Source organism: Fringilla coelebs (genome assembly GCF_963513975.1).
Source record: "Fringilla coelebs genome assembly, chromosome: 5".
In the NCBI taxonomy this organism is placed as follows: Eukaryota; Metazoa; Chordata; class Aves; order Passeriformes; family Fringillidae; genus Fringilla; species Fringilla coelebs.
Genome location: NC_140033.1, coordinates 10,160,325 through 10,185,156, shown reverse-complemented (window position 1 = coordinate 10,185,156; position 24,832 = coordinate 10,160,325). Strand labels below are relative to the sequence as shown.

Sequence of the window (24,832 nt, the reverse complement as noted above, 5' to 3'; positions counted from 1 at the left end):
CAGTCTTCAGTTTGCAGTATTTACTGAAAAGGTAATCCCTGTATTTCATTCCCAGTCACACAGACCTTACACACTCTTAACCACCACTCCTTTTCCACAAACTGAGAATTACAACTATTTTTATTTAATTGCTAATGACATAAAGAAATTGCAAGCAGATTACAGAACCATCAACCCAAATGAAAGAGTGGACAATGGAGGGTGAGGGGTGGAACATCTGGGTATGTTAAGCTCCTACAGCAACAATTTGTGTAACTTCTATTGGAATAACAAAAATCAGAATTATGAAACCTCTTTTTCCTGTCTTCCTTCATTTGTGAGTATGGATAAAGCTGGTGATCTTATGAGATGTCAGGTTTCTGGACTTATTTGGGAGTGGATGCCATCAAACTTTTTTCAGTCATCAACTTTTTCTGCTTGTCTGATCTTATTAGGGATACATCTTGCCAGACACTGTCTGGAAGAGTTTAACAGAATCAAAGGGTTCTTATTCAAGCCAAAAAAGGATTCTTATTTTCTGCCAAAAAATATCATGCCTGGCCTTGGAAGGACAAAGAACTGCTATGATATTTCTCTGCTGTTTTGGACATGTGAGTATCTGGACTTTCAGACAACTGAAAAGAATAATTGTTGTTCTACACTGTCCATCTTCAGGTTGCATCTCATCATGTAACCCCAGAGTCCTGTGCCTTTATTTATCCACCTGTAAGCCTGCTAACACGTTCCTTTTTGAAGGAAAGAAGTGCAGTCTCTTCCAAAAGGGTTGGGTCCATCCAGGTACCTCTCCTTTAAAGCAGGATTGTAGTGCAGCTCCCACACGAGTTCAGATGCTCTAGGAGGGCTACCCCCTCACATACACCCACAGCCTGCTCCACATGATACAAACCCTTTGGATCATGCAGAAAGCATGGCAGAAGGTGAACTATGAGTGCCTAGGCACATTATAAAAAATAGCTGGTTTTATAGGACTTTATGATAAAATTGCTGTCGCGTCTCAGCGTCAAAGTCTGAGGGACCATGGAGGAAAGCTGAGCCAGAAGCACAGTCCTTGTGCAGGGGCCTGAAGGACACAGAGCCCTTCAGACACTCCAGGGTGTGCCCTGGTCAGCCTGCTTTGGAGGAGGTGAATGTGACCAGTGCTGCCACCTGCACACAAGCTGCTCTGGCTGGGGTAACAGGGATAATGTTTTAAACTGGTCCTCTGCATCCACTTAAATGAAAAAGTACAATATAGAGAATAATCCCTTAAATGTAGAAGTCTTAATTTTTTTTTATCTTTTCTTAGTGTAGTGTTATCTTAAAATTAAATTGATTTTAGCAGAGGTGAAGAGCAAACATATCCAAGAACACATATTACTCCGCTTTCTGTGTGTTAAAACTGCATCTGGATTTGGCCAACTCACTTACCTGGGTGTTTATTCTTATGGCTCCAATAGATGGGATTTCATAATAATAACCTAAAATTTGAAACAGAAACAATGTCATTTTAACATAATAGATTGCTGGCCTCTTAATCTTGAGGAATTTATTTTAGTTTATAATTTCTAGTCTAAATTCTATTAGAATTATTGTTTGTGAATGAAATAAATTTTAGCAGATGCCACCACAATGCATGGCCATATGATGGGTCACCCTGTCATTCAGACCAAGGCAGTGACTCTTAAGTAATGACAGTTATAAATTTTTTCTTTTGGCTGTTTTGTTTAAGGCTGTATCATATACTGAGTTTGTACTCATGAAATCCCAGTTACTATGATGTGCAAGTATATTTAATGTTTATTTTAATATGCTGTGACAGCAACAGAATTATAGGCTGAACACATATAGGAATTTAAAAATAGATATGGTTTGCCACAAGAGTGAATCTGTAGTATAAAAATAGAAGCCACTCTGTGGAATGAAAAAAAAAAAGCTAATGGGTATTTCTCCTACACCGAGAATATACATCAGAAATGTCTTTATTTAGCACTGATTTTATTGCTCATTTGTTTGAATTAAAAATATTTAAAATACTGTCCATATAATAAGACTGAAGCCAGGCACTGAGATCCATCTTCAGCCCAAGAAAATTTTAAGAATTAGAGAAGTAAAGTGCTGATATTAGTAATTTCTATTGCTGTATGCAAAATATTTTTATTAAGGAAAAATTAAAAAAAAATGCAAACAAATAATCACAGGAATTTTGGACAGAAGATTATGATAATTTTGCTTCAACAATAAGATGACATAGGTGGTTATGCTTTAAACCAGCTGGTCCTCATTTGTTTTAAAACAATGGAGGTCACATGCACACAGTATTTTGAGATACAAAGACATTAGTAAAAAAAAAAAACAACCTCTGTTCAAAACACAAATGTCAATTTTCTGTTCTTATCTGACAATACAATCTGCTCTTCATGGAGTTGTAGTATCTTCTGCATGACTTGTCAGCCTGCTGAGGGTTTCATGAGGCTATGACACATATGTATGCTATTCATCCAGGCTATGGATTCTTCTAGTTTTTTTGTTTGTTTGTTTTTGGTTTTGTTTATTTTTATTATTATTTTTTTTTAATCTTTGATTTCTGTTACTCTTCTGCCTGAGCATATCTTTATCTCCTTCCCTGGCAGTCCTAATTTTCGAGACCCTTTGAAATCCAGCTCACCTCTTACCTCTTTCTTCTCACCAATTTGTAAAATAGTTTTACATTTTCAGTCAGGCCTACAAATTGCTCTATTTAAAACATAAGCAAATATTTGATAAATTATATATTTTCTACTTATCTCTATTCTCTTATTTCTTTTCTATTTTCTGCTATATTTCTATATCTTATGACTTGTACAGGTATATTATTAGACATTTAGGACTCCTATTTCTCACACTCTTAAAATGTTCCTGAGTACATTTTTCATGTAAAAAGTTCATGTAGAAAATATTTTGCTTCCTTAGTTTCACTTTTTTTACTTTTTATTTTTGTCCTACATAAAGAAAAAAAAAATAGAAAATACAAGAAGCTCTCAGAAACTAAAAAAACAAGATTAATTTTGATATTTTCATTTAAAAAGGGAAAAAAATTCTAAGTATCTTAGTATCTAAATTTTGGAGAAAAACAGAAAGGATTGTAACCGGCCAACTAACCAAACAAAAATCCCTTTGTCCAGACCACTTAATTTAAACCAGCTTTCACTAATTTCTTATCTGTCATCAGTTCCAACTTTACATAGATGGCTATTACAACAAATATTCTCAAAACTGAACCATAATGGCTTAATATTATCAAAACTACTGTGGTAGTTTTCATACAATATGAAAGTTTTAAATAAAGTAATAAAGAAATAAATATACCTGTTTCTCGTTTACATGTGAATTTTTTCATCTATATATTATGCAATAAATTAACTTTTGAAAATTTTGCAAACAAATGCAATAAACTTAAAAACCAAGCTGCAAAATCTGCCATTTTTAGAGAAGCAAACCACCTAACCAAAGCTCTAGTGAAGATCAGTTTAAAAGAAAGACACAGTACCTTTATTTTCACAGGCCATCCACTGTATGGGTCCTTTGTCATAATTATGCTGGCCAACAGAAAATGTGAACACACGTACCTGTGCAAGTCAAAAACCAATGCATATAACAACTATATATCATTTATTAGTGCTGACCTCAAGTCAATGATACCTGGATTTTTCATAACTTTGAATAAAAAAAGAGAAAACTATGAATTCTCCAGTTTTTGTAACCATAATAGATATGAGAGATGTAAAAAATAACAGATTATGGTATTTTGTGGATTCCTTTTATTTCTTCCATGACATAGAATCAAGAAGAATGCTCTTTTACACAGCCTTTGTACTTTAAGTCTTACATTGGTGATTGTGCATCAAATATTTTAATTTTTAGGTTCTTTGTTCTAGGGTGGTAATTATAATTCTTCAGGTTTTGTTAAATTAGTTGACAAAACATATCAATATCAGATGCTTACCAATGACTTAAAAAGAATATATGTGTGGCAGTAGAATTCAAAGCAATGCAAAACAGGACTTTTCAGGATTTAAAATATGAAATTTTCAGGCACTACACAAAACAATTTCTCATTTTGCTCAGACTCAGTCTTCTTTATGTAAAACCATTAAATTAGTTCAACAGACTTCAACTTCCCTACAATGGTTAAGCTTCTGATTTTTCACCTTAAGCTGTTGATATTCATTTAAGTTGTGGGGTTTTTTAGCATAAATCTATTATTTTTACACAATGCTACTCTGATCTATCTCAGCAACTGTAAGGAGTTCTGGCTTCAGAAGAATTCACCAAAATCCCTCCAAGTTTTGGACTCAAAACAGACTTTTCAGCTGAAAGGATTTTCCATGCAAATTTTCTGATTTGAATGAGAAAAAATTAAAAACAAAACCTGGTATTGCTTTAAAAATCTTACCAGAAAGACTGAAAAATTAGAAATATTGAATATTTTGCACTAAATTTGAGTGTTTCTGTTAAAAGCTAGGAAAATTGTTTTCCCAACAGTTTTAGTTAACTGCTGACTATATTCATGTCCCTCTGTTCAAGGGTCAGATCCTTTTTCCTTTTTAGGCATCTCTTTCTTTATGGATCTTTATCTTCACCACTTCAATGCAGAAATCATAGATCACAATATGAAATCAGAATGAAAATTCCTTTTATTGGATGCTTCAAATTAAAATATACTACAATTAATTTTCATGCAGGTTGTGAGTAAGTAATAAGGTAATGTTTTTGTTAAATAATACATTCTAAATTTGCAGAGACTCCTTGTAAACAACTGATCATTGCTAAGTTTGTTAATGACTATTTATAAAATTTTTCACCACATTATTTAGCATGTGCAATTAGCACCCAAATCTTCACTTCCAAAATAGGCAAAAAAAAAAAAAGAAAATAATTGTGTGATATAATCAGAGCTCAAGTATTAACCAAGATCTGTAGGAATGGCCTCACATCATCCATCAGCAGGGAGGAAATGGTGAAACTTTATTAGTGTTGACCCCTGTATGCAAGAAGGGCAAACAAAGCTTTGTGCTGGATGCCATTTTTAATTAACAATATGTTTTGATTTGCTTTATCCATACAACCCCTGTGTTTCTGCAGTTAAAAGGAGAATTAAAGCAGCTGATTTAAGTGCTTGTTTTATAGTTTAAGACTACTCCATATAGGATCTTTCCCCACTAATAAGTCAGGCCAATTACATTTTTGGTTACACAGACAGGTGCAGCAATGACTATGCCTGCATGATGGTAATTTTTTTCCCTCATAGTTCATATAGATAAAGACAGGTGAAAAATACCTTCTATTACCCTGAAAATATCAGTACTGACAGTGCAAAACTGACTTTACCTGACACGTTTACATCTCATTTATTAATACTGTACCACATGTGCCATCACCCTTTTATTCTTGACATCTTTAAAAAAATGACAGCTATAATTCTTCTAACAGAGACTTCTTCTTCTACTTAATTAATATCTATTTTTTTCTTATCTGATTATCACCATATTATTTTATATTGGCACCTCTCAGCTCACAAGATCTCTGCCTACTATATTCCTGTTCTTTTTGAATCCACACTGCTCCCAGTCCATTGTCCACTAAACACTTGATTCAGAATAGATTCTTCTCAAAAGCTATGGAAAAATCCCACTGATGGTCACTAATTAGATACTTGAGAGACCTGATGTTTCTTTTGGATTAAAAGCTACCAAGTCATGTGGGTTCTCTTGTGTGTGCAGAAAACATATGAGTCAATTACACTGGACTGTCTAGCATTTGATCTCAAATGTAAAAATGAAACACTGAATTGGATTCAAGTTGCGACATGCTGTGTAATTTAGGGAAAAACAGCAGTGTGTTAAATCTGCAACAAATCTATAAAGAATTTAGGATTTAAATTATTGACAACAAGCAGGAGACAATATATCTGATTTACTGTTCCTTGGATAATTAGCAGAGATAAAGAACTGCAATGAAAATTGGAGATTTTAATTGTTACTTGGTTTGGCAAGAGGGTGGGATATTCAAAAGAGTATTCTTTTTCCTATTGCCTCATCTGGAATTGAGTAGGATGACAGACCAGCTGGAAAAATGAGTCAGCAAGTCAAATTAAACAAGCCAATTTTAGCAAAAAAAAAAAAAAAAAAGCTCTGCTGAATTTTCTGTGACAGGACCAAGAGTCAGCCAAAGTACTGAGATGTACTTTTCTATATGTTTTCCTATAGACAGCTCTCCAAAGAAGACAATAGGCTATTGAGTTAAAAAAAAAAACCCACAAAGAAAAAAAACTACCATCCCCCCCTGCCCAAAAAAAACCCCAAAACCAAAAAACCAAAAAAACCAACCAAACTAAAACAGCCTAAACATTTAATTATTTTTAATAGGGAATTTATGACTAAGAATATTTTAGGCAACTGGATCAGGCACAATGGGTATGAGCACCTCTCCCTTTGCCTGGCCTTTAAGCTTGGCAAGTGGGTTTCTGAGTTGAAGCAAACTGCCAAGTAGCCTTTGATCCCCAGAAGTTGTTTTCCATCACCACTGGTTATTGCTTCTCTCTGCCTCTGCAGCCTCTTGGGTTCTGTGTAAACTGCAGCTCCTGGGTGGTTTTGCCATGACATTTCCTCTCCAGCCTCACCAGGGGATGGACATTTGTGCTCCCCAACCCATTTCCTAGGGAAAGGACAACCATGGCTCAAGGCAGATCTATTTATTCTCTTCATAAAGAAACATAACTTCCAAGGCAGTAAAATTAATGGAGAAATTAGATAAACAAATAGGAGCTGTCATGCTTTCTGATTTTCAATGGAACTACTCAAAGTAAAGTTCTTCTAGAAAAATTCAACCCCTAGAATTGAGAAGAACTAGAGATGGGCACCAGCCTGCCCTGTCAGCCCATCCAGGCACTGTCTTGAAATTGTTCTGAAATATTAAAGTCCTAACTTTTAGCAAAGGAGTTCAAAACTAATCCTCTGCATTTTCCTCACTGAGACTAATCTTAGGGAGAAAAAAAAAAAATTCTTTGTTACAATAATTTACAGTATATAGCAGAAGACTATACTAATTAGCAACAAATGTGAGTGGCACAGGCTGCCCAGTGTGGTTGTAAATCTTCCTCCTTGGAGGTTTTAAACACCAGACTGGATCTGGCCCTGAGCAACCTGGCCTGATCTTAGACCTGATATTGAACTAGAGATCTCTGCAAATCACTTGCAACCTGGCTTATCCCAGGAACCTATGAAGGGCAGCAAAGGAATACATGCAAAAATCCAACTCCTAAACAGAGCAAATAATGGAAAAGAATTCTACAAAAACAGAGGAAGATGTACTTTATTGAAGAAAATATAATTGTATAATTATAAAATTAATTTGCCACTTATTTGTATTTCTTTCTGGTGGAATAAGATCATAGGAACCAAGGTGAGTAAAAAATTTTGACTGCTACAGATTTTTTGGGACAATAGTACTCAAGAGAGTTGTGGTGAAGAAAAAATGAAGGCTGCTTTCTCTACAGATCTCATTTGCTTTTTAAGTATTTTATTTCTTCATTTTGGTATTGGACTAAAATTAAGGAACATTAAATTAGATGCTTCCTTTGGGTATATCATGTTATGAATATTACAAAAATTTAAGTCTTGACTGAAGCTAATTCAAAGGGGTAATTAAACACAATGCACTTGCTGTTTAGGGTACTGACTATATGTGTAGACAATGTAGAATCCTTGAATCACTGAATGTTTTGGTTGGAAGAGAAATTTAAGGTCATCTCATTCTAACTCCCCTGTTAGGCCTAAAAGCACTGCAACCACTCTGCATGCCCCTTAGAGTGGAAGAAATGCACATTTTTTGACAGATAAATTATTTTTCTTGAATTCTGTGCTACTGGAATGAGAGAGCTCTCAATAACAATTTTGGTGCATCTCTTCACTTCTCAGTTTATGAAAAGATGAATTGACTTTTGGAGATATATTTGTCTATTTTACCAGATATACAATTAATTCACTTAATTGGATGCAGGCAAGATGAATCCTGTAATTTTATGCCTAGCATGTAAAGAGTGCATCTTTCTGTACCACTAAATAAACAAACTGACTATGACCAAAAACTGAGCTCATCAAATCATTCAGCTTTGGTTTTCATGATGCCAGTAAGATTTCAGTACCTTTTACTCTGGCTTTTATAGCTGCAGGTAAAGATTCACAGATAATATTTTTTACTGTACAACAGGGAAAACTGTGATAAAAGGGAATAAATAATTCAGTAATTCCAGCATGACCCAGGGAATTATCTTTCCCAGTAATGGATTTACAGATTATCTGAGATGAGGAAAAATCATTTGCAGTTTATATTTAATAGGTACACTTCTCAAATAGAAGGACAACATAAAAAGCCTACCATTCTGAATAAAATCATAAAACTGCTCTTCTATTTTCCATTATGCATTCTGCCTTCTAAATCCCTTGTAAGTATAGTTTGTAAATCACTTAGTAGTTTTTGTGTTTTGTGCTGTAGGCCAAGGAGATGTTATGTAGTTTTCAAGCCGCCCCAGCTAAAACTGTGAATGCATTTTTTTCCTTACAATTTTACATCTGTGGAGAAAAATTTGAAGATGATTTTGGATTCTGCTGTGAGTTAGCTGAGAACAGAAGACATTTATAACTGATTTGAACTGAGAGCAGAACTTAAGAGGACAATCTGAAAACACAATATACTAATCAGGAAACCAGCTAGAATTAGCCAATAGGATACACCAAATACAGAGAGTCACCTAAATTCTGGCTAATAATCTGTCATGCTGAACTTCTCAGTTCAGGACATCCATAGATAGAGTCCTCAACCATTTAGATTAGAGCTGTAAATGTAAAGAGTTTTGTTTGTTTGTTTGTTTGTTTCTTGTTAGAAGAGAAATAGAAGTTCTGGGCTAAACAGCAGGGGCAAGACTCATAACCATGTGCTAGAGGACAGTTTTAAGATCCCTTAAGCCATCTTTTATGCATTACATAAAAAGGACATAATCCACTTTCCTTCTCAGGCCACGAGGCCAATGGCACAGAGTGGCTCACACCTCAATGGCTACACCACAGTGCCACCCCCCCTCCCTGCCTGGCCCCATCTCAGCTCATCTCACTACAGAATAATCCCTAGCTCATCCTGTCACTGAACTGAACACTGACATTGCTAAAAAACTGACTGCCACAGGCCAGGAGCCATTCTGTTGGGTCTGTTAACACCTGAAATTTTGGATAACTGGACATTTCTGCAGCCTGCACCTTGGCCCTGGATTGTTGATTAGTTTGGACAGAGCTGTGTGCTTCACTCCTGCAAGTAAGGCTGGTTTTCTGGTGACAGAGCCCTAAGGCTCAGCTTCTCAAAATTAGTGGGACAGTGGTGCCACTAAACTCATAAATGAGAGTTCAGTACTCGCACAAAAAGAGGGATGAGTTCATGATTCTCAGTTTGAGCACATTCATAACTTCCCCAGCTTTGAATGCCAGGCTCAACAAAGTTCAGAAGCTGGAGATTCAGGCTTTTGTATGTAACTGTCAGGCTGCTGATGCATTTTGCCATTAATAGCAGTTGGGTAAAAGAAACAGAGATGACCTGGGCAGCAGGGTATGACACCTAGTCAGGTGCCAAAGTTCTGAAGTTTGAAAGGTCTAGAACTCAGAAAGTAGAATTCACACTTTGATCTCAAATCAGGAAATAAAAATAATGGCATCATACACCAGCAGACATGTATCAAGTTATATTTTTGACATTTATGAATAAATTAAGATCGTTCCCTTGCTGTGGGTACTCTCCAAAAATATGTGTAGACTTGGGGTAACTGGGAAGAAAAACCCACATGAGAAACAAGGAGAATAATTTAGCTCTCAAATATTTAAATGAAAAGATAATTGCAGGCTGGACATCTTTGAGTGACCCTCCATACTCTGATTCAGCAAGGCATATAACTGTTCAAGTGTCCCCTTGAAACCAAAGGAAAAATCTTTTAACTGAGGCATGTGTTTAAAGAAAAATAGAGGAGGTACTTGAAAATACTATTTTAGACACTCATCCACAACAAATGATGTCTTCCAAACTTTCCATGTGTATTTGCAATCTTCCCTATCATTAATATCTTTCATTCACTACAATTAAACCTCAAACTTTAAACTGCAATGCTAGCTTATTAATTCAGCCTAATTATAGTCTGTGTAATTATAGCCTAATAACAAAAAGAAATAATAACACTCGAAAAATCAGCTCACATTACAATCTAATGCTAACCCTCCTTCTATCTTAAAATAAAAATTACACTTATTGCATATCAGGAGATTATTGGAGAATCTCACTTTGGATATATTTGGATCTATATCAGCATATATCTATACAGATAATATGGGCTCCAAACCATTTAATGGTGTTAATATACTGAGAAAATAGGATCAAGAACATTGATGCATGGTGTAGTTGTGAGCCATTATTCTAGGAAAGGAATTAAAACATGAGAATTATACCTGAACATGTAACACATGCATACAATGAAAGGTGCAGATTCATGGAAGTTGTGATTGCCATGAAGCCATTAAATATTTCAAAAATGACAAATGGGGTTATTTTTGGTTGTTGTTGTTGCTTTGTTTTTTTTTTTTTTCTTCCAGCTTGTTTCATTCCCTCACAAAGAAAAAATATCTACATTAAAATGGGGATAATTTCTATTTCAGATTAATGGTCAGAACACCACTGTAGTTATACTGAAAAATTTCAGAACTAACGTTCTCACAGAACTAAAAACAATATACTGATTCAGGCACACTGTTCTACAATTTCTTAGTGCCACCTTGTGGAACCTCAGCACCTCATTCCCTCCTCGCAGAAGGGCTGTCCTGCAGTGCCCCTTCCTCTGCTGCCACACAGCTGCAAGAATGAAACTGGGAATTCCCTGCTGACACCTGCTAACCTCCCCCTGCTCAACTGATCCTCTTTAGACAGAAAGGACCACTGGTGATGTGACTCTTTAATTCTTTGCTTAGTTTAGACACAATCTTTGATGGGCCTGCAGTGTCACAGGAGTACAAGCACAGCTTCATATGCTCACTGGAACACAGTGTTGGACTGTTACATGATGATGAGGAGACAGTGGCCTCTGTACTGCACAGTCTCCTCAAGAAAAATGAAGTTTTTGATCTCAGCGTTTTCTGGGTGTGGGTATAAATCAGCTCTGTTTTATTAGCTTTGTGAAACATATTGCTTAAGAACAGCAATAAGAAAGAGAAAGGCTGTGCTCCCAAAACCACCAGCAGGACTTCACATTGATGTGCTTGAATTTTATGATTGAGAGTCTACTTGCCCATGCCAACCCTGCATAAAAGTGGGCTGTGGTCCACTCCCCAGCCTTTCTAGCAGCTCTGTCAGCAGGGCCCACATGCACACACAGAAGTCAGAGCATTGCTCCTTCTCTCTTCCAGTTTCTTTGCTGCCACAGGAGCACAGGTGCAGCCCCAGCACTTTGTCTGGGACTGTGCCAGCTGGCACAGGCCAAAAACCTCCCAAATTTAGCTCGGTTAAACCTATAAATTACTGAATTAATGTGGCTGTAGGTCTAGCTCAAAGGCTGTGGACACACTGGGGATGCATTCCTTCTCCCAGGATTTCCACCAGCAGGGCTGTCTTCCTCACCCCAGCCCAACTCAGAAATCCCTGTAAAGCACTCAGGTGCATCAGGTGATTTTCCAGCTTCTCATCCTGCCTCCCAGAGTTCAGATAAAGAACATATTGGCATCTTTTTAACAATTCATCTGTTGAATGTTTTACTTGGACTCCCATGTTGTAGTTACTCAAATAGTTGATCTATTTGCTTCTTTGGGGAAATTTTCCCTGTTGAAATGAAAAACAATTAAATTCCTCCTTTCCTTAAGCAGCTTCTCCCTGACACTCATCTTTTAGTAATCTCTGAAGAAAACAGTTTTTTACTGAGAATTCCTTGTAAATTTGGTGGTCCATATCAGGAACCAGACAAGGGAGTTGACAAAGTAATTCCCACTGCACTCTGGATTAAAAGAATTTCAGGCATTTCTTTGATAGTCAAAACAACATTTGGAGGCAGCTGAGCAGCTGGAAAGGACTGGATTAATTAGAGAGATATTTACAGTTCATATTGTGACACTAAGTCCTCCTTTTTTTTTTTTTTTTCATTGTCCTTGTAAATCCCAGGGAAGAAGTATTACAAATATCATCCAAGTACTTAAAGGAATATTTCAATATGCCATTTCAAATATTAATTCTAATCACGTACTCTGCCTTTTTCCTTCCCACACAAATAGTCCTGTATATTTTCTTCCTCAATTTTTTGCTCCCATTTACTCCATTTCTTGTACAACATGGAATAGTGACTGAATCTTCACAGTTGCAAATGCCAAAAAGTTGTACTAGGGGAGGGAAAAGAGTAGGTGGGAAGAGGAAGGACCCTCAGAAACACTTATTTCCAGCAGAATCCATTTACAAGAAGTCTCCCTCTCTGGAAGTATCAATTACACAAATTTCATGTCTAATTTTAAACCTGGCTGATGATCAAAGGAACGTGAAAATTCTAGTTTAGACATAATCCTTCATGGGCCTGAAGGATCACAGGAGTACAAACACAGTTTTGTATGCTCACAGTAACTTAAAGTTGGACTATTACATAATGACAAGGAGACCATGCCCTCTGCACTGCACAGTCTCCTTAAGTAAAATGAAGGTTTTGATCTCAACATTTTCAGTTTGAGAATGAAAATTCTAAACAAAAATGATTCAGTGAGCTTTAGGAAGGCTGTGCCACCCCAACAGGTGAGGGCACTTTGTCCACGCTCATGAACTTCTTCTTGAAGACTCACCTGGGAATAGAGCGGTATCTTAGAAGAGGAAGATTAAGGGATGAAAATGCTGCAAGTTTTCCTTTTCTAGGTGGAAAAAACCCCACAGTTACTGATACTGCTGGAAAGGGAGCAGGGGCAGGCAGGGCTGTGCTGAGGGCAGCCTGACCTTGCCTCTGCTCGCAGGTGGGTGCCCTTGCTGACACGAGCAGGCGGTGACGACGCTGCCTGTCAGCGGCTGGCAAGCGCCCGAGCAGAGCTCAGAGAGAGAGGGAGAGGCTTCTGTGCAGCCACGGAACAGAGAATGTCCTTCACAGCTAATGACTGATGCCAGCAGTGCGTGCCCACTCCTGTGCCTCTCGCCAAACCGCACCTGAAGCCTCAGGACTGTCTGAGGAGCATTCAGTGTGGACAGACAGCTGCCGCCTGTCCTGTGGGCTGGCAATGGTAAACAGAAATTTAATTGTGACGCTGCTCACTTGTGCATTTTCATTTCTTTTCCAATCAGCTGAATAAATTAAATTTTCAGAAAGAAAATGCAAGTGATTTTCCCTTGCAATGCACAGGTAAAACAACCTTGAGGGGTGGGGTGTCTTTAGCCTTGAGCAGTTTGTACCACCATGTTCTTAGTGAATTTAGATCTAAATTCTGCATTCCTAATGGCTGAAAGAGAAGAGCAGAGAAAATGAACTCTAATAAATCATACTTTATGTGACAAGGTGTAAGCATTTCTCAGTCTGTAGTGTGACATAAATAGATTTTAATGATTTTTGACAAAGTCTTTTTTTTTTGAAAAAGAAATAAGGAAAAAGGTCTTCAGCCCTAATTATTAATATGATTCTTACACAGAAATTTATTATAGACAAAACATTGCCTTAGAGGGCTTTTCTTTGTGTTTTGCTTTCAAATGAAATAACATGTACAGACTAAGTTTGCAACTAAAAGCATGGAGCTCAGTTTTTTCCCGTCTACACATAGAATTCAGTACAGTATTGTCAGACTGCATTATACAATTCAAATTGATGGCTTAAAAAAACCAATTTACAAATAAACCAAATTCTTCCCTGTTAAAAAAAAAAAAAATCAGAATTATTAAAAAAAATACAATTTCAGCTGGCACTCCAGGTTCTGTGGTCATTATGGTTTAGATGTTTTTGTTTGCACATGATTTAGGATGAGATTATGAAGGACAGAATTCCTATCTAAGCCTCAGTAAACACTGAATATATTACTTTGAATTTGATACAAGGCTAACATGCATTTGAGTTACACTAAAATTACTGCTTCAAACAGAAGTTGAATATAGAACAGAGGAATGGAGATATACAATAGGATAAGAATTCAAAGACTGTATATAGGAACAGGTTCTCTTCTGAAAAAAAAAAGAGTTTTTTGGTGTTCTTTTTTCCCTTCTATTTTTTAGGGCTCTATTTTTTAAGTCCTACAAACACATAGAATTAGCTAACCTCATGAGTAATGTAGGAAGATAATCCAAAGGATTAAAAGAAAAATGGCAATTTAGGAAGAAGAAAACATTAAGTATACAAGAAGAAATAGCTTCATGTAATGTAGGATTAAAAAGACTTGGAAAATCAAGCACAGATACTGAGACTGAAGATGAACTTTTAAAAAAAAACAAAACAAACCCAACAAAACATACAACCAAAAAACCCCAAACATCTAGGGAAATAATATTCAGATTAAATTTTAAAAAACAAATATGGTTCAATAATATAACACAGTTCCAAAATGGTAAGTTATGCTCTATGATATATTTGATATATTTAACCAAATGCTGACATGCATTAAAAAAAATTTAAAAATCAACCTATCTATCTATCTATCTATCTATCTATCTATCTATCTATCTATCTATCTATTCAAGAGTGACAACATGCCTTTATGCACAAAAGGGGTGTAAAGAATAAAGAATGAATATAAACTAAGGTACACATTTGATGAATCTAAAAGACCTTAGCTTGTTTAGTTGAAAAGAAAAAAGCTGTATAGGAAACTTGGATGAAAGTTTTAACATAGAAATTGTTTCCTAAAATGGAAGGAATATTATTATGATAAGAATTAGTTGTTCTTATTAAAGAATGTAAAATGAAAAAAAAAAAAGAAACCCTAAACCCTCTAAGCCTACTTTGTCTTAAGGAAATCTAGGAAAACTTTCTAAACAGGTAGCTGTTGAAAGAGAAGAATGTAAATACCTAAGGAAGCTGTGGAACTGGATACTTTACAGAAGGGGTTACATAAACATCTTTAGGCATGGCCTAGGTATTAAAAGGCTTGTTGTAAAATGTCCCAGACCTCTAATTCTTGAATTACATAAGAACATAATCAAATCACAAGGCATTTCACAGCAACAGTAAATTCACAGGAATGAATGCACAGTTAATACATGGGTAGGCTGAGGCAGGACAGACCCTCTGATGTCTAGCCTCCACCAGCTATGCCATATGTAGTATTTTGTTTGCATAAATAAGCAAAATGCAGTCTGACTCTCTTGCATTTGTCCCAAAACAAACATAATGTGCTTTCTATATTAACTGACATTCTATCCTTGTTGCCTTGATTAATCATTTTATGCCATCTGCAGCATCAACCTCAGTGTGATGCACTGAATCAATTGCTATTACTACAGTGTTTGGAATTGAAGATCAACAAAAATAGAAGTATCAAATAGCCTCCTCCATGCCAAATTTGAAGGGAACAAGCTGCCAGTTGGGTTTTATGTAACAGATACACATGACTTTAATAAAACTGATAAGGTTACTTTTCAACAAAGCTATATTAAAACTTTCATTAGTCTTCTGCAGTTCTCAACACCTCCACATGGATTTTTATCTTGCATGGGAGATAAAAATGCCACGTGGCAACCCAGAACTGTGCTCATAATGAAACAGCAGCATAAAGAGAAACTGACATCAACAAGGAGATGTGTGTGCAGACACATGCATGAAAAGGTTCTGCAAGCAGATCTTCCTAGAAGAGCCCCCCTCAGCCCTGCTGCCCTTTCTGCTGCACCTCTAAGTCTGCAGTGACCTCACCCCGGTGTCCACACACAGCATAGCACAGGGGATGCAATGGCTGAATGGAAAAGGAAAAATGCAGAAAAAGATATAATGGATATTACTTCCTTATTGATGTCTCCAAGAGAGGCTTGGTCATGTTTGGTGATGTCTAAAGATAAAGGGATCAGTGAAAGATAAGGTAGGAAAGACGGGCAGACTGCTGTAATCCAAGAGCATTGCCAGGGCATGGACACATGGACACCTAGCAGGTTAGCTGAGAAGATGACTGCTGAAAGAACAATGTACAGGTAGTTTTGAAAAAGACCATCTCTAAAATCACTGAACTCAGATTCCTAGTAGGGAAACAGAGCTTCACAACCATCAGGTAATTGTGGTTCAAAATTTAAGTTTATGGGGGAAAAATGTGTGTCTATATCATAATGAAAAAGAAAAAAAACCACTAATCTCCCCCTCCCCCCCAAACAGTTATTGCATAGATTTATAAACTCAGGACTTATATTACTTAGTATTGTGCAGCTTGACTATTACCAAAGCATATTTAGGCAATGAGTGTCAAAGGAGGGAGACTAGGATATGTTATATTTAAATTCATTATTGTAGCGGAATTAATTTATGTTCAGAATCCAGAAACTGGGACAGTAGGTATATTGCAAACCCTTAATTTATAAGTGGAGCTAAGAGGTAAGAAAAAATAAAAGGTAATTTGCATTTGGAATAAGATGCTTCTTCTGTGAATGCTCTAATAACAGTTTCCACTTACTTTGACAGAAAAAGTAATGGATTATGGAATTTTTGAGTACTGACCCAAGTTTCACCCAGAATATTTTAGGTTTACCATTTGTGCATATCAGGGAACATACAACAAAGTAAAATTAACAGCTGGGAGGTGACACATTCTTAAAGGAGAAGTGATTAGGAAAAGGGCTGGGGAGCAAGTTTAACCAGCTAGCCGAAGCTTTGTTCAACTGTTAATTTAATTACTTTGTGTTATATCCATTGTCACAAGCCTTACCACACACTCAGAAATGCCAGACCTGTTGGGGTGCACTCTGACAGCTGCTCAGTTCTATTCAAAGCTGCCACTAGTGTTGTGAAAGATGCTGTTTCAATTTTAAGCTCTGTAAGTGACCATATAAAGTTACGTTTGGTCAGTCTGATCCCTGATGAGAATTCCACAGCTACCCAAAGTGGAAATGTCATGGCTTGTTGGAATGTCCTTTGTAGTCATCTAGGCAAATACATATACCACTGCCTAAATCAAAATAATTTGATTTTAGTTTTATTGACTTGCAGTCATGCCCTAATGGATTGAAACCAAAAAATAAAATGGTTCCCTCCACTGGTAATGTCAGTAGGAGGCTTTTTTTTTTTTTTAATAAAAGTTTTACAAGCTGTCTCTCATAAATATTTAATTTTATCACTCTATTGACATGCTGAATGTGTCCCATTTGGAAGAAGTCAGTGGCAGCTCTAAGCTTCCCAGGAGAGTTCCAGCAAGCTGGAGCCTTTTCCCATGGGATGTCTACCACGGTAGCAATTCTGTGCCCATCACATACAGATATTCTTAATGGAACTGAGTTGTTGGAAAACTTCTCTTCACATCATTTCCTCTCAAATGATACTGTCAGAGAAATCTACAAAAAATGGGGTTGTATTAATTATGGAAGATAATTCTGTGAGAATGGGACATAAGACCCAATTTATAGTTCTGCTCCCTCCTGAGGGTCAGGCTAATCCTTCCTCTGTGTGTCAGGTCAGTTCATCCAACCCACACAAACCTCTGCCATTCTACAAAACTTCAAACAACCAAAAGTGCATGAAGCATGTTTAAGGTCTTTTGCTACTCACATAAGTTGAGCAATCTTTCCAAATACAGATTCCAAGGGGAAAACTTGCCCCAAAGATCTGTGGTTTTCTATTTTCAACCTGGATCCAAAATTCTCACGATAAACGCCTACAGGGCATACATTTCAATTAAATTTATATTGCTATCTTCAGTGAAGCCATCTGTAGGAGGAGTGCAAATAAAATGAAATTTAGCACCCTCATTCCTGAAATTTAGAGCATGTGTGGTATTTTACACATTTAATGTGAGTGCCCCAAATGTCACCATAAAGGTAAACATGCCAGTTTTTAAATATCAGGCTCAGCATGTAGTTGCAATATGTGACAATAAAATCTGGCTTTATAAAGGGAAAAAGGCATGCAAAGGTGAAACACAACTGTGACTTTCCTCTTCACACAGATAAGTGTTCCTCCCCAAATCTGTGTTACATAAGTTTTATAATAACCCTCTTATTCACACTGTAAATTATTTATACAGAGAGAAAACTATTTTAAATACATCTATATGCTATTTCAAACAGATTAAAATTTTGAATTTAAAAGGACTACTTTTCAGCTTCTAGGCTCTCTTGTAGTAGTTTTTAAGTGTTTATTACATTATTTCACTTCACTTGAAGGTTGCACCAAGGACACTGCAAACAATTGTACTGAATCATGTTACTTGATGGACTGAAACTCAAGCTTCTTTCATGGCATGGATTTACAAATTAACTGACATGAAAAAGAAAATACTTATAGAGCTGAAGCAATTTTACATAAGGAAGATGGAAATAAGGATTAAGAGATTTGAAGAAATGCTCTTTGGTTAGTATAAGAAAAATAAAGTAAGTTTACAATTCAGTGGTGCTAAGTGACAGACTGTGGCACAAGACAATAAAATTCATCTTTTATATGCTTTATGCAAAAACACAAAAACAAGTGGTCAAATAAATGCAAGCAGCCAAGAAGACACATATGCTGATACATATTTATACCATGGACTGCTTCTACTGTAAAACACAGAACATTTTTAACACCTTATATTGAATAGTCCCTCTACAAATTATATCAACATAGCCTGAAATTCACTGGATATTTATTGAACTAAATTATAAATTAACTGCAATAAAGACAACAGAAACTACGCCCACATCTCTTTAAAATCTCATCATTTAATATAAGAAAGCAGCCTACTCTGCAATCTAAGAAGGTAAGACAATATTTGTGATTATGACTTAGCAAAATTAAAAGTGTACGTGTATTTTTCATGTTGGAATGTGTCTACCAATTATGCTATTTTATACTGATAATGAACTAACATTAAGCAACATACAGAGGCAACAACAAAAGAGCTGTCAAACAAAATGTCATCATTCTGGAAGTGTAGCCTTACTAAGGAGAGCATTATCCCAAGCATATTTTGTATAAGGCTTATTTTAAAAATATTAGAATGTTATGAAAAATGCTGGGAGATTTCATTGTGACTTCTCAAAAAGAATTTACTGGTGCAGTCTCATTAGATGTTCTCCAACCATAAATTTCCCTTCAACACTACAAGGATTGTTACTGATTGAAAGAGATAAGGGGAAAGCAAATGGTTCTTCAAATTCCACCTGCATAAACTTGGTACTGCAATTCCAATGTCACCTTGGAGAAAACCAGCAAGGACTGATAGCTAACAACCCAGTGCTTCATTAGACAAGTGACAAAATGGAAGTTTACTAAGATTTGAACTTGTAGGAGCATAGACCATAAACAAGTGTAGAAAACGTGCCTTGCATGGCATTGGCAATGCATAAATTATTTATGATAATATACAGATACACACTGACCATTATTACCCTTGTACATTTGCTGTATGCAATAAAACCCCCAAAATTTCCTTCAAAAGAGGTAACAAGATAGTGACTGTGTATAGTGTTTTATATACACCATTATACATAAAACCATCCCAACCCTTGGCAGTGAAAATTTACAGTATTAAATGATGCAATAAAATAACCATTTAAAATTAGTAAATCCTACATTTCATTTATTATACTTCACAGAATAATCAACCATCAGGCATGATGTGATCAAGATCACAAATCTCAGCCCTCCAAATCTGTTCTGTTGTTTGGACTGAATATTTACTACACTTTCCTCCCAACACAGCAAATTAAACAAAAAAAAAAAAAAACAAACCAAAAAAAAAGAGAAATGAATCACACATCTTCCCCCCTTATGGGGATATTTCCAAGAGCTGATGGCTGTTGTTTTAACATGATAAAAGCTACCACTATCTATCTACTACTCCCCAAATCTGAAGAGGAATCTCTGTGTTTATTTTCAGAGTACAGCCATGTGCATCACACATGGCTATGACTTCCATTCTCTCTTCTAATTAAAAAGTCCTTTCAACTCAGACACAAAGATAAACTAAAGCCCACCATATCATTCTGTGTAAAGCACTGCTTTAAAACAGACACAAAATGATTATTCAAGGTCAGTGAGTGAATCACTGGTCAAGACACAAGTTGAGCACTGCATTTCTAGCTCTAATTTAAAAAGGGATAATTCTAACATATGAAGATTTCCAATGAAATACTGCCACTGCTTCATGCACATACATCCATGGCAGCTGTTGAAGTGCCTTCATGAATCACATTCTAACTTTCAGCTGCTTTTTTTGCATACAAAACAAAAAGTAACTCACAAAACCCAGAGTTGTAGGCACAACCCCAGGCACTGGAAAAGGTAAATGCTTAGTTGCAGTGTGAATCCAGCTCATATTCCATTTCTATTTAGAGTGTGATTAATCTTCTAATAATAATAAAAAATAGTTTGCACTGAAATTTAATAGGAAACAACTTTATAAGCTGCTATATTTCATGCACACATTCCTGCATTTTTAAATCTTTAAGTACGCAAAAGCGAGACCAGAAATTTGATTAGATTCAAAAATTAAACCCTAAACCAGCACAGCTAATAATCCAATTTTATCTAAACAAGAGAACTCATCCAGGGATTCTCATGTCAAACCCATAATTCTGCTTTAACCACAGATCAAATTTCATCAACAGAAAGCCATCCCACTTCTTGCTAAGACACTCAAAGGTATAATTAGCCTCACTGGGAAAAAATGTGGGTTTGTTCCAGCCCAAATCTATTCAAATTCAGATTCTAACCTTGAGTTCTCACTTGCCTTTGCCTGGAAAATGATAAAAGCACATAGAAGATATTTGCAGTGAGGAGACAGAGATACACATATGTGTCCTACCATTTAACTACCTATGTTTCTGTTGGATAATTCAGGAATTACAATAAGGCAAGAAAAGTGTCAATAGAAAGTTGAATTCTTTATGGTTTACGGAATACTTCTGCATCACTTGAGACCAATGAGTCACAAAATGTAAAACATTAAATATATTTTATGATTTTTCAAATAAATATTATAGATTGAAAATTATTTTACTGTCCTAAGGATCAATACTAATAAGTTTTTTTAAGTACTTTATACATTCATGCTGTTATACATTTATACTCTATTTCATACAGTAAAATTTTTCATATATCACTTACTTTTTTGTCTTCATTATATTTGTGGAAAATTTCTTGTGCTCTTTCTTCCCCACCATCTGTAAACAGCATAATAATCTTATTGCAGTTAGCTCTGGAGACACTGTGCTGTAGGAGATACAAACAGAAGAGTTTTTATATTTCAGGCTATAAGGAATAACAGCTATTATATCTGATGGCTTATATAGCTACACACTTACTACTTTAACATGGTAATGTCAAAACAAAAATCTTTTAGAATTTCATTCAATACCCCCCACTAAATGAAAAACAAAATAAAATAAACCAAAGCCACTTTTCTGTTCTATGATACTTAAATTTGAGTCGCTTCAGATCTGGCCCAACAGAGTGAAATGAGGATTTGGTGTTTCCTTTCACCTCCACAAACACAAGGAGAGTTCTTTAGCTCATACTCATCACATCAACACCACAGTGCTCCTTGTCAGATGTTCTGCATGAGACTTGCACAGTGGGGATCTCAAAATACTTTTTCTCTTTTCTCATCCTTATATTTTTTTTCCCTTAACATTACTTTCCTTGCAGAAATTGGGGAACAATGAACATGTAATGAATTACTGAATATGCTTTTTTTGTTTTTTCTGTTGGACTCCTATTTACAAAAACTTTCCAGCTCACTGACAGCTTGAATAAAAGCTCTGTTAATTTAAGCATCCTACAGGACATCCACCTTATACCCTTCAAAATATTTTTGTCATACTTCCTTAAAATTGAGCTTCATCTTCCAAATCTTTAATTCTTTCATGTTGTTCTTAAAATTATTAATACTCTCAAGTGAATAGCTAATCTTTAGAAAAGTATTTTAGAATAAGGTTTATATAGCATATTGCAGCCAAGATATGGCCACCTAGATTATTAAAATCTCTCCATCACCTACTTTTCCAATTATGTTGCATCTTAGAGCTGAAAAATGGAGCATGTTCCATTATTTCTGGAGAGCAAGCCTGAAATAGAATTAAGAAGAAGCCCCTCTGACTCCTAATTCATCAAAGTAACTAGTAAAGCCCCTGAGAAAAAGGCAGAGCGTTTTGCAAAGAAATAACAACATTGTTCCACAGCCAGATCAATAGAGGTGAGCATGAATTTTGGCTCCTTTTTATTCTCTGAAAGTTAAGACTCTAGTCTAAGCAAATTGCTCATTACTTTTGCAGCCATTCCTTGCCCTTTGTGTTGCATACAAATGGTACCTTGGTACTTCTGAGTGGTTGGATGTGACTGAGTAAAACCCTTAGAGATCCAGAGAAACAAATTCAGCTTCTTCCACGAGCCTCAATTTTGCTCTATGAATTTACTCTGGAGTCAGGAAGATCAATAGGAGAGCAGTCCTTACAAAGTCCCCAGTTCCCTCCTGCTTTACTCTTTGTGGCTGAAGAGTGACTGTCACCAGGCTGGGCAGGTGTGATGATCCCACTCCCCTCTGCCCCTTTTCATTCTACTCATTGGTCTAATTCCTGCTCAATATTCAGTGAAGAATTACTTCTTTTCTTACTGTTACTACTTTCAAATCTAATAATTTGTGAAAAAAAAAAAAAAAAAGAAGAAATTCCATCCCAAAGAATTTAGCCCACATTCCCTCACATGCAACAACATATAAAACCTGGCTGAAATCAATACCTCCTCTCCAGCCTCATCAGCACACTGTGTTTCAGTTGGGATTAAATAATTTATGACCATTTTTGGCTTGTGAAATATAACTTGCAAGATACTGCTTTGGGCTGTAATTCTCTCGATATTAAAAAAGTAATAAAAGTAGGGTTGGATACCTCATAAATAAAGAAATTCACCTACATCTAGAGTGATTTAATATATGGACCAAAATAAGATCAGAGAGACAAAGAAGGGGACCAAAACTTGCTCATATTAGGGAACTTTTCCAGGGATTTTGAAAGAAGCATTACTATGGGCAATGGAAATGAGCTAGACTTTGCTTTCAGTGACTAAAGCAGGACTTTTCTGTGACTTACTTAGCCTATACTTACACAGTATAAGAAAGAAACAGTTTTCTCTCATCTCCTCATATTTAGAGAAGGACATTACTTACACAACATTGTTTTGACACTAAAGACAGTAATGCCACAGAAAAAACATCCAATATTTTAGCCTCCAAATATTATTGGAAACCTGAACATGAATAAATTCAAGTCCTATGATATTACCCCATCCCTGGAACTGTTTGAGCAGCCTGGTCTAGTGAAACATGCCTCTGTCCATGGCAGGGGTGCTGAAACCAGATATTCTTTAAGGAATTTAAACACATCTTCCTTCCCCCCAGACTCTTTTGGTCCAAAATGGAGAGATACTGGCTCAGGGAGTGAACCCATTACAGATTGTGAAAATCAGATGCTGCAATTTCCTCATTTTTCTGAACTGTTTGCCTTAGCAGTCCAATGAGCCACAGCTGAATGGGGATGTGTTGTCTGTGCAGGAGCTTCCCCAGGACATGAAACAGATTCTTAGCTTAAACCACAAAAGAATGCAAGAGGAATTGAGCTATGCATTAATTTTTAGCTCTCTCTTCTATTGGATACAGGCCTTCTTTCTTTCTTTCAAACAGGCAAGCAAGACATGATCCATTTTATACTGCATCTAAAATTGCTTTTGTTTTAAACAAGTTTCACATCTTTAAAATTAACTCTGTAAGTGGCAGGTTAGAATTATATTTTGTGACATGACACTTCAGGAATGCATTTTTCACTAATTTTTCTTTAAGAATGAGGGAAAAAAATCCTCCTGAACTGCTGAAGCTGAAGCATTATGATTTTCAAAGAAGCACCTTAATGTAACAAATAATAATATGAAAATGCTGTATAAAACTTGTGGAATCCAGATTATTGTTAATTGCATGAATTAGCATGCTTAAAAAACTTGAGTGTCTATTTCCATTTAGAAACACATCAAACAGCAATTTTTTCATGGTACCAAACATTAATTTGGTATATTGGAAAATTGTTTGAAATAAATGTCATCCGGAAACAGCGCCCAGAAAATTATTTTGAAAGTTTGAGAAATACCTAATTTATTTGGATCTAAATGCAATTGGACTATTTGAATTCATAAATATACAACTGGCAATTATCCCAAAGCATATTTTTTTATTATTGATTTAAACCTGTATTATACCACTGTATTTTATTATCTTGTCACCAGAGCCTTGGCCTAAACCCATCACCAGCCCTTTACTCTTCCTGCTAAACAGATTTGGAGAGGATGAGTGTGTATCCATAAATTTGTGCAATCCACAACGTCCAGCCATAACTTCTGGTCTTGCAGAGATCATGTGAGGCTAATCACACTTCTGCCTTCAGCTAAAAAAGAGATGGTCCCACTTTAACACTCACCTCCAATTATTTTTTAAGTAATACTTTAGTCCTACAAAAAAGGTCCAGTTTGAGGGTTCCCCTGTGCTCAGCTTTTGTTAATTTTTCCTGTACACCAAGTGTGTACCTGGTGCTGCTCCAAATATAATCCATGACTCAGCAAATATCAACGTTAGGAGGAACATATTTGGAAAAATTTCTTTTCTTCCTGGTTCCCTCTGCATAAGATGTCAACAGATGC

At 36.0% G+C, this 24,832-nt stretch overlaps 1 protein-coding gene across 7 annotated transcripts in view; it reads right to left on the bottom strand.

Moving 5' to 3' along the window:
* CACNA2D1 (calcium voltage-gated channel auxiliary subunit alpha2delta 1) overlaps positions 1 to 24,832 on the bottom strand; it is a 353,676-nt gene that overhangs the window by 48,912 nt on the left and 279,932 nt on the right. For all 7 annotated transcript variants that reach the window (XM_084206726.1, XM_084206727.1, XM_084206730.1 and 4 more), the window contains exons 12-14: positions 21,260 to 21,364; positions 3,506 to 3,584; positions 1,408 to 1,457 (exon numbers count right to left, since the gene is read on the bottom strand). In XM_084206726.1, coding sequence (XP_084062852.1) covers positions 1,408 to 1,457; positions 3,506 to 3,584; positions 21,260 to 21,364 — 234 coding nt within the window. The remainder of the gene's footprint in view (positions 1 to 1,407; positions 1,458 to 3,505; positions 3,585 to 21,259; positions 21,365 to 24,832) is intronic.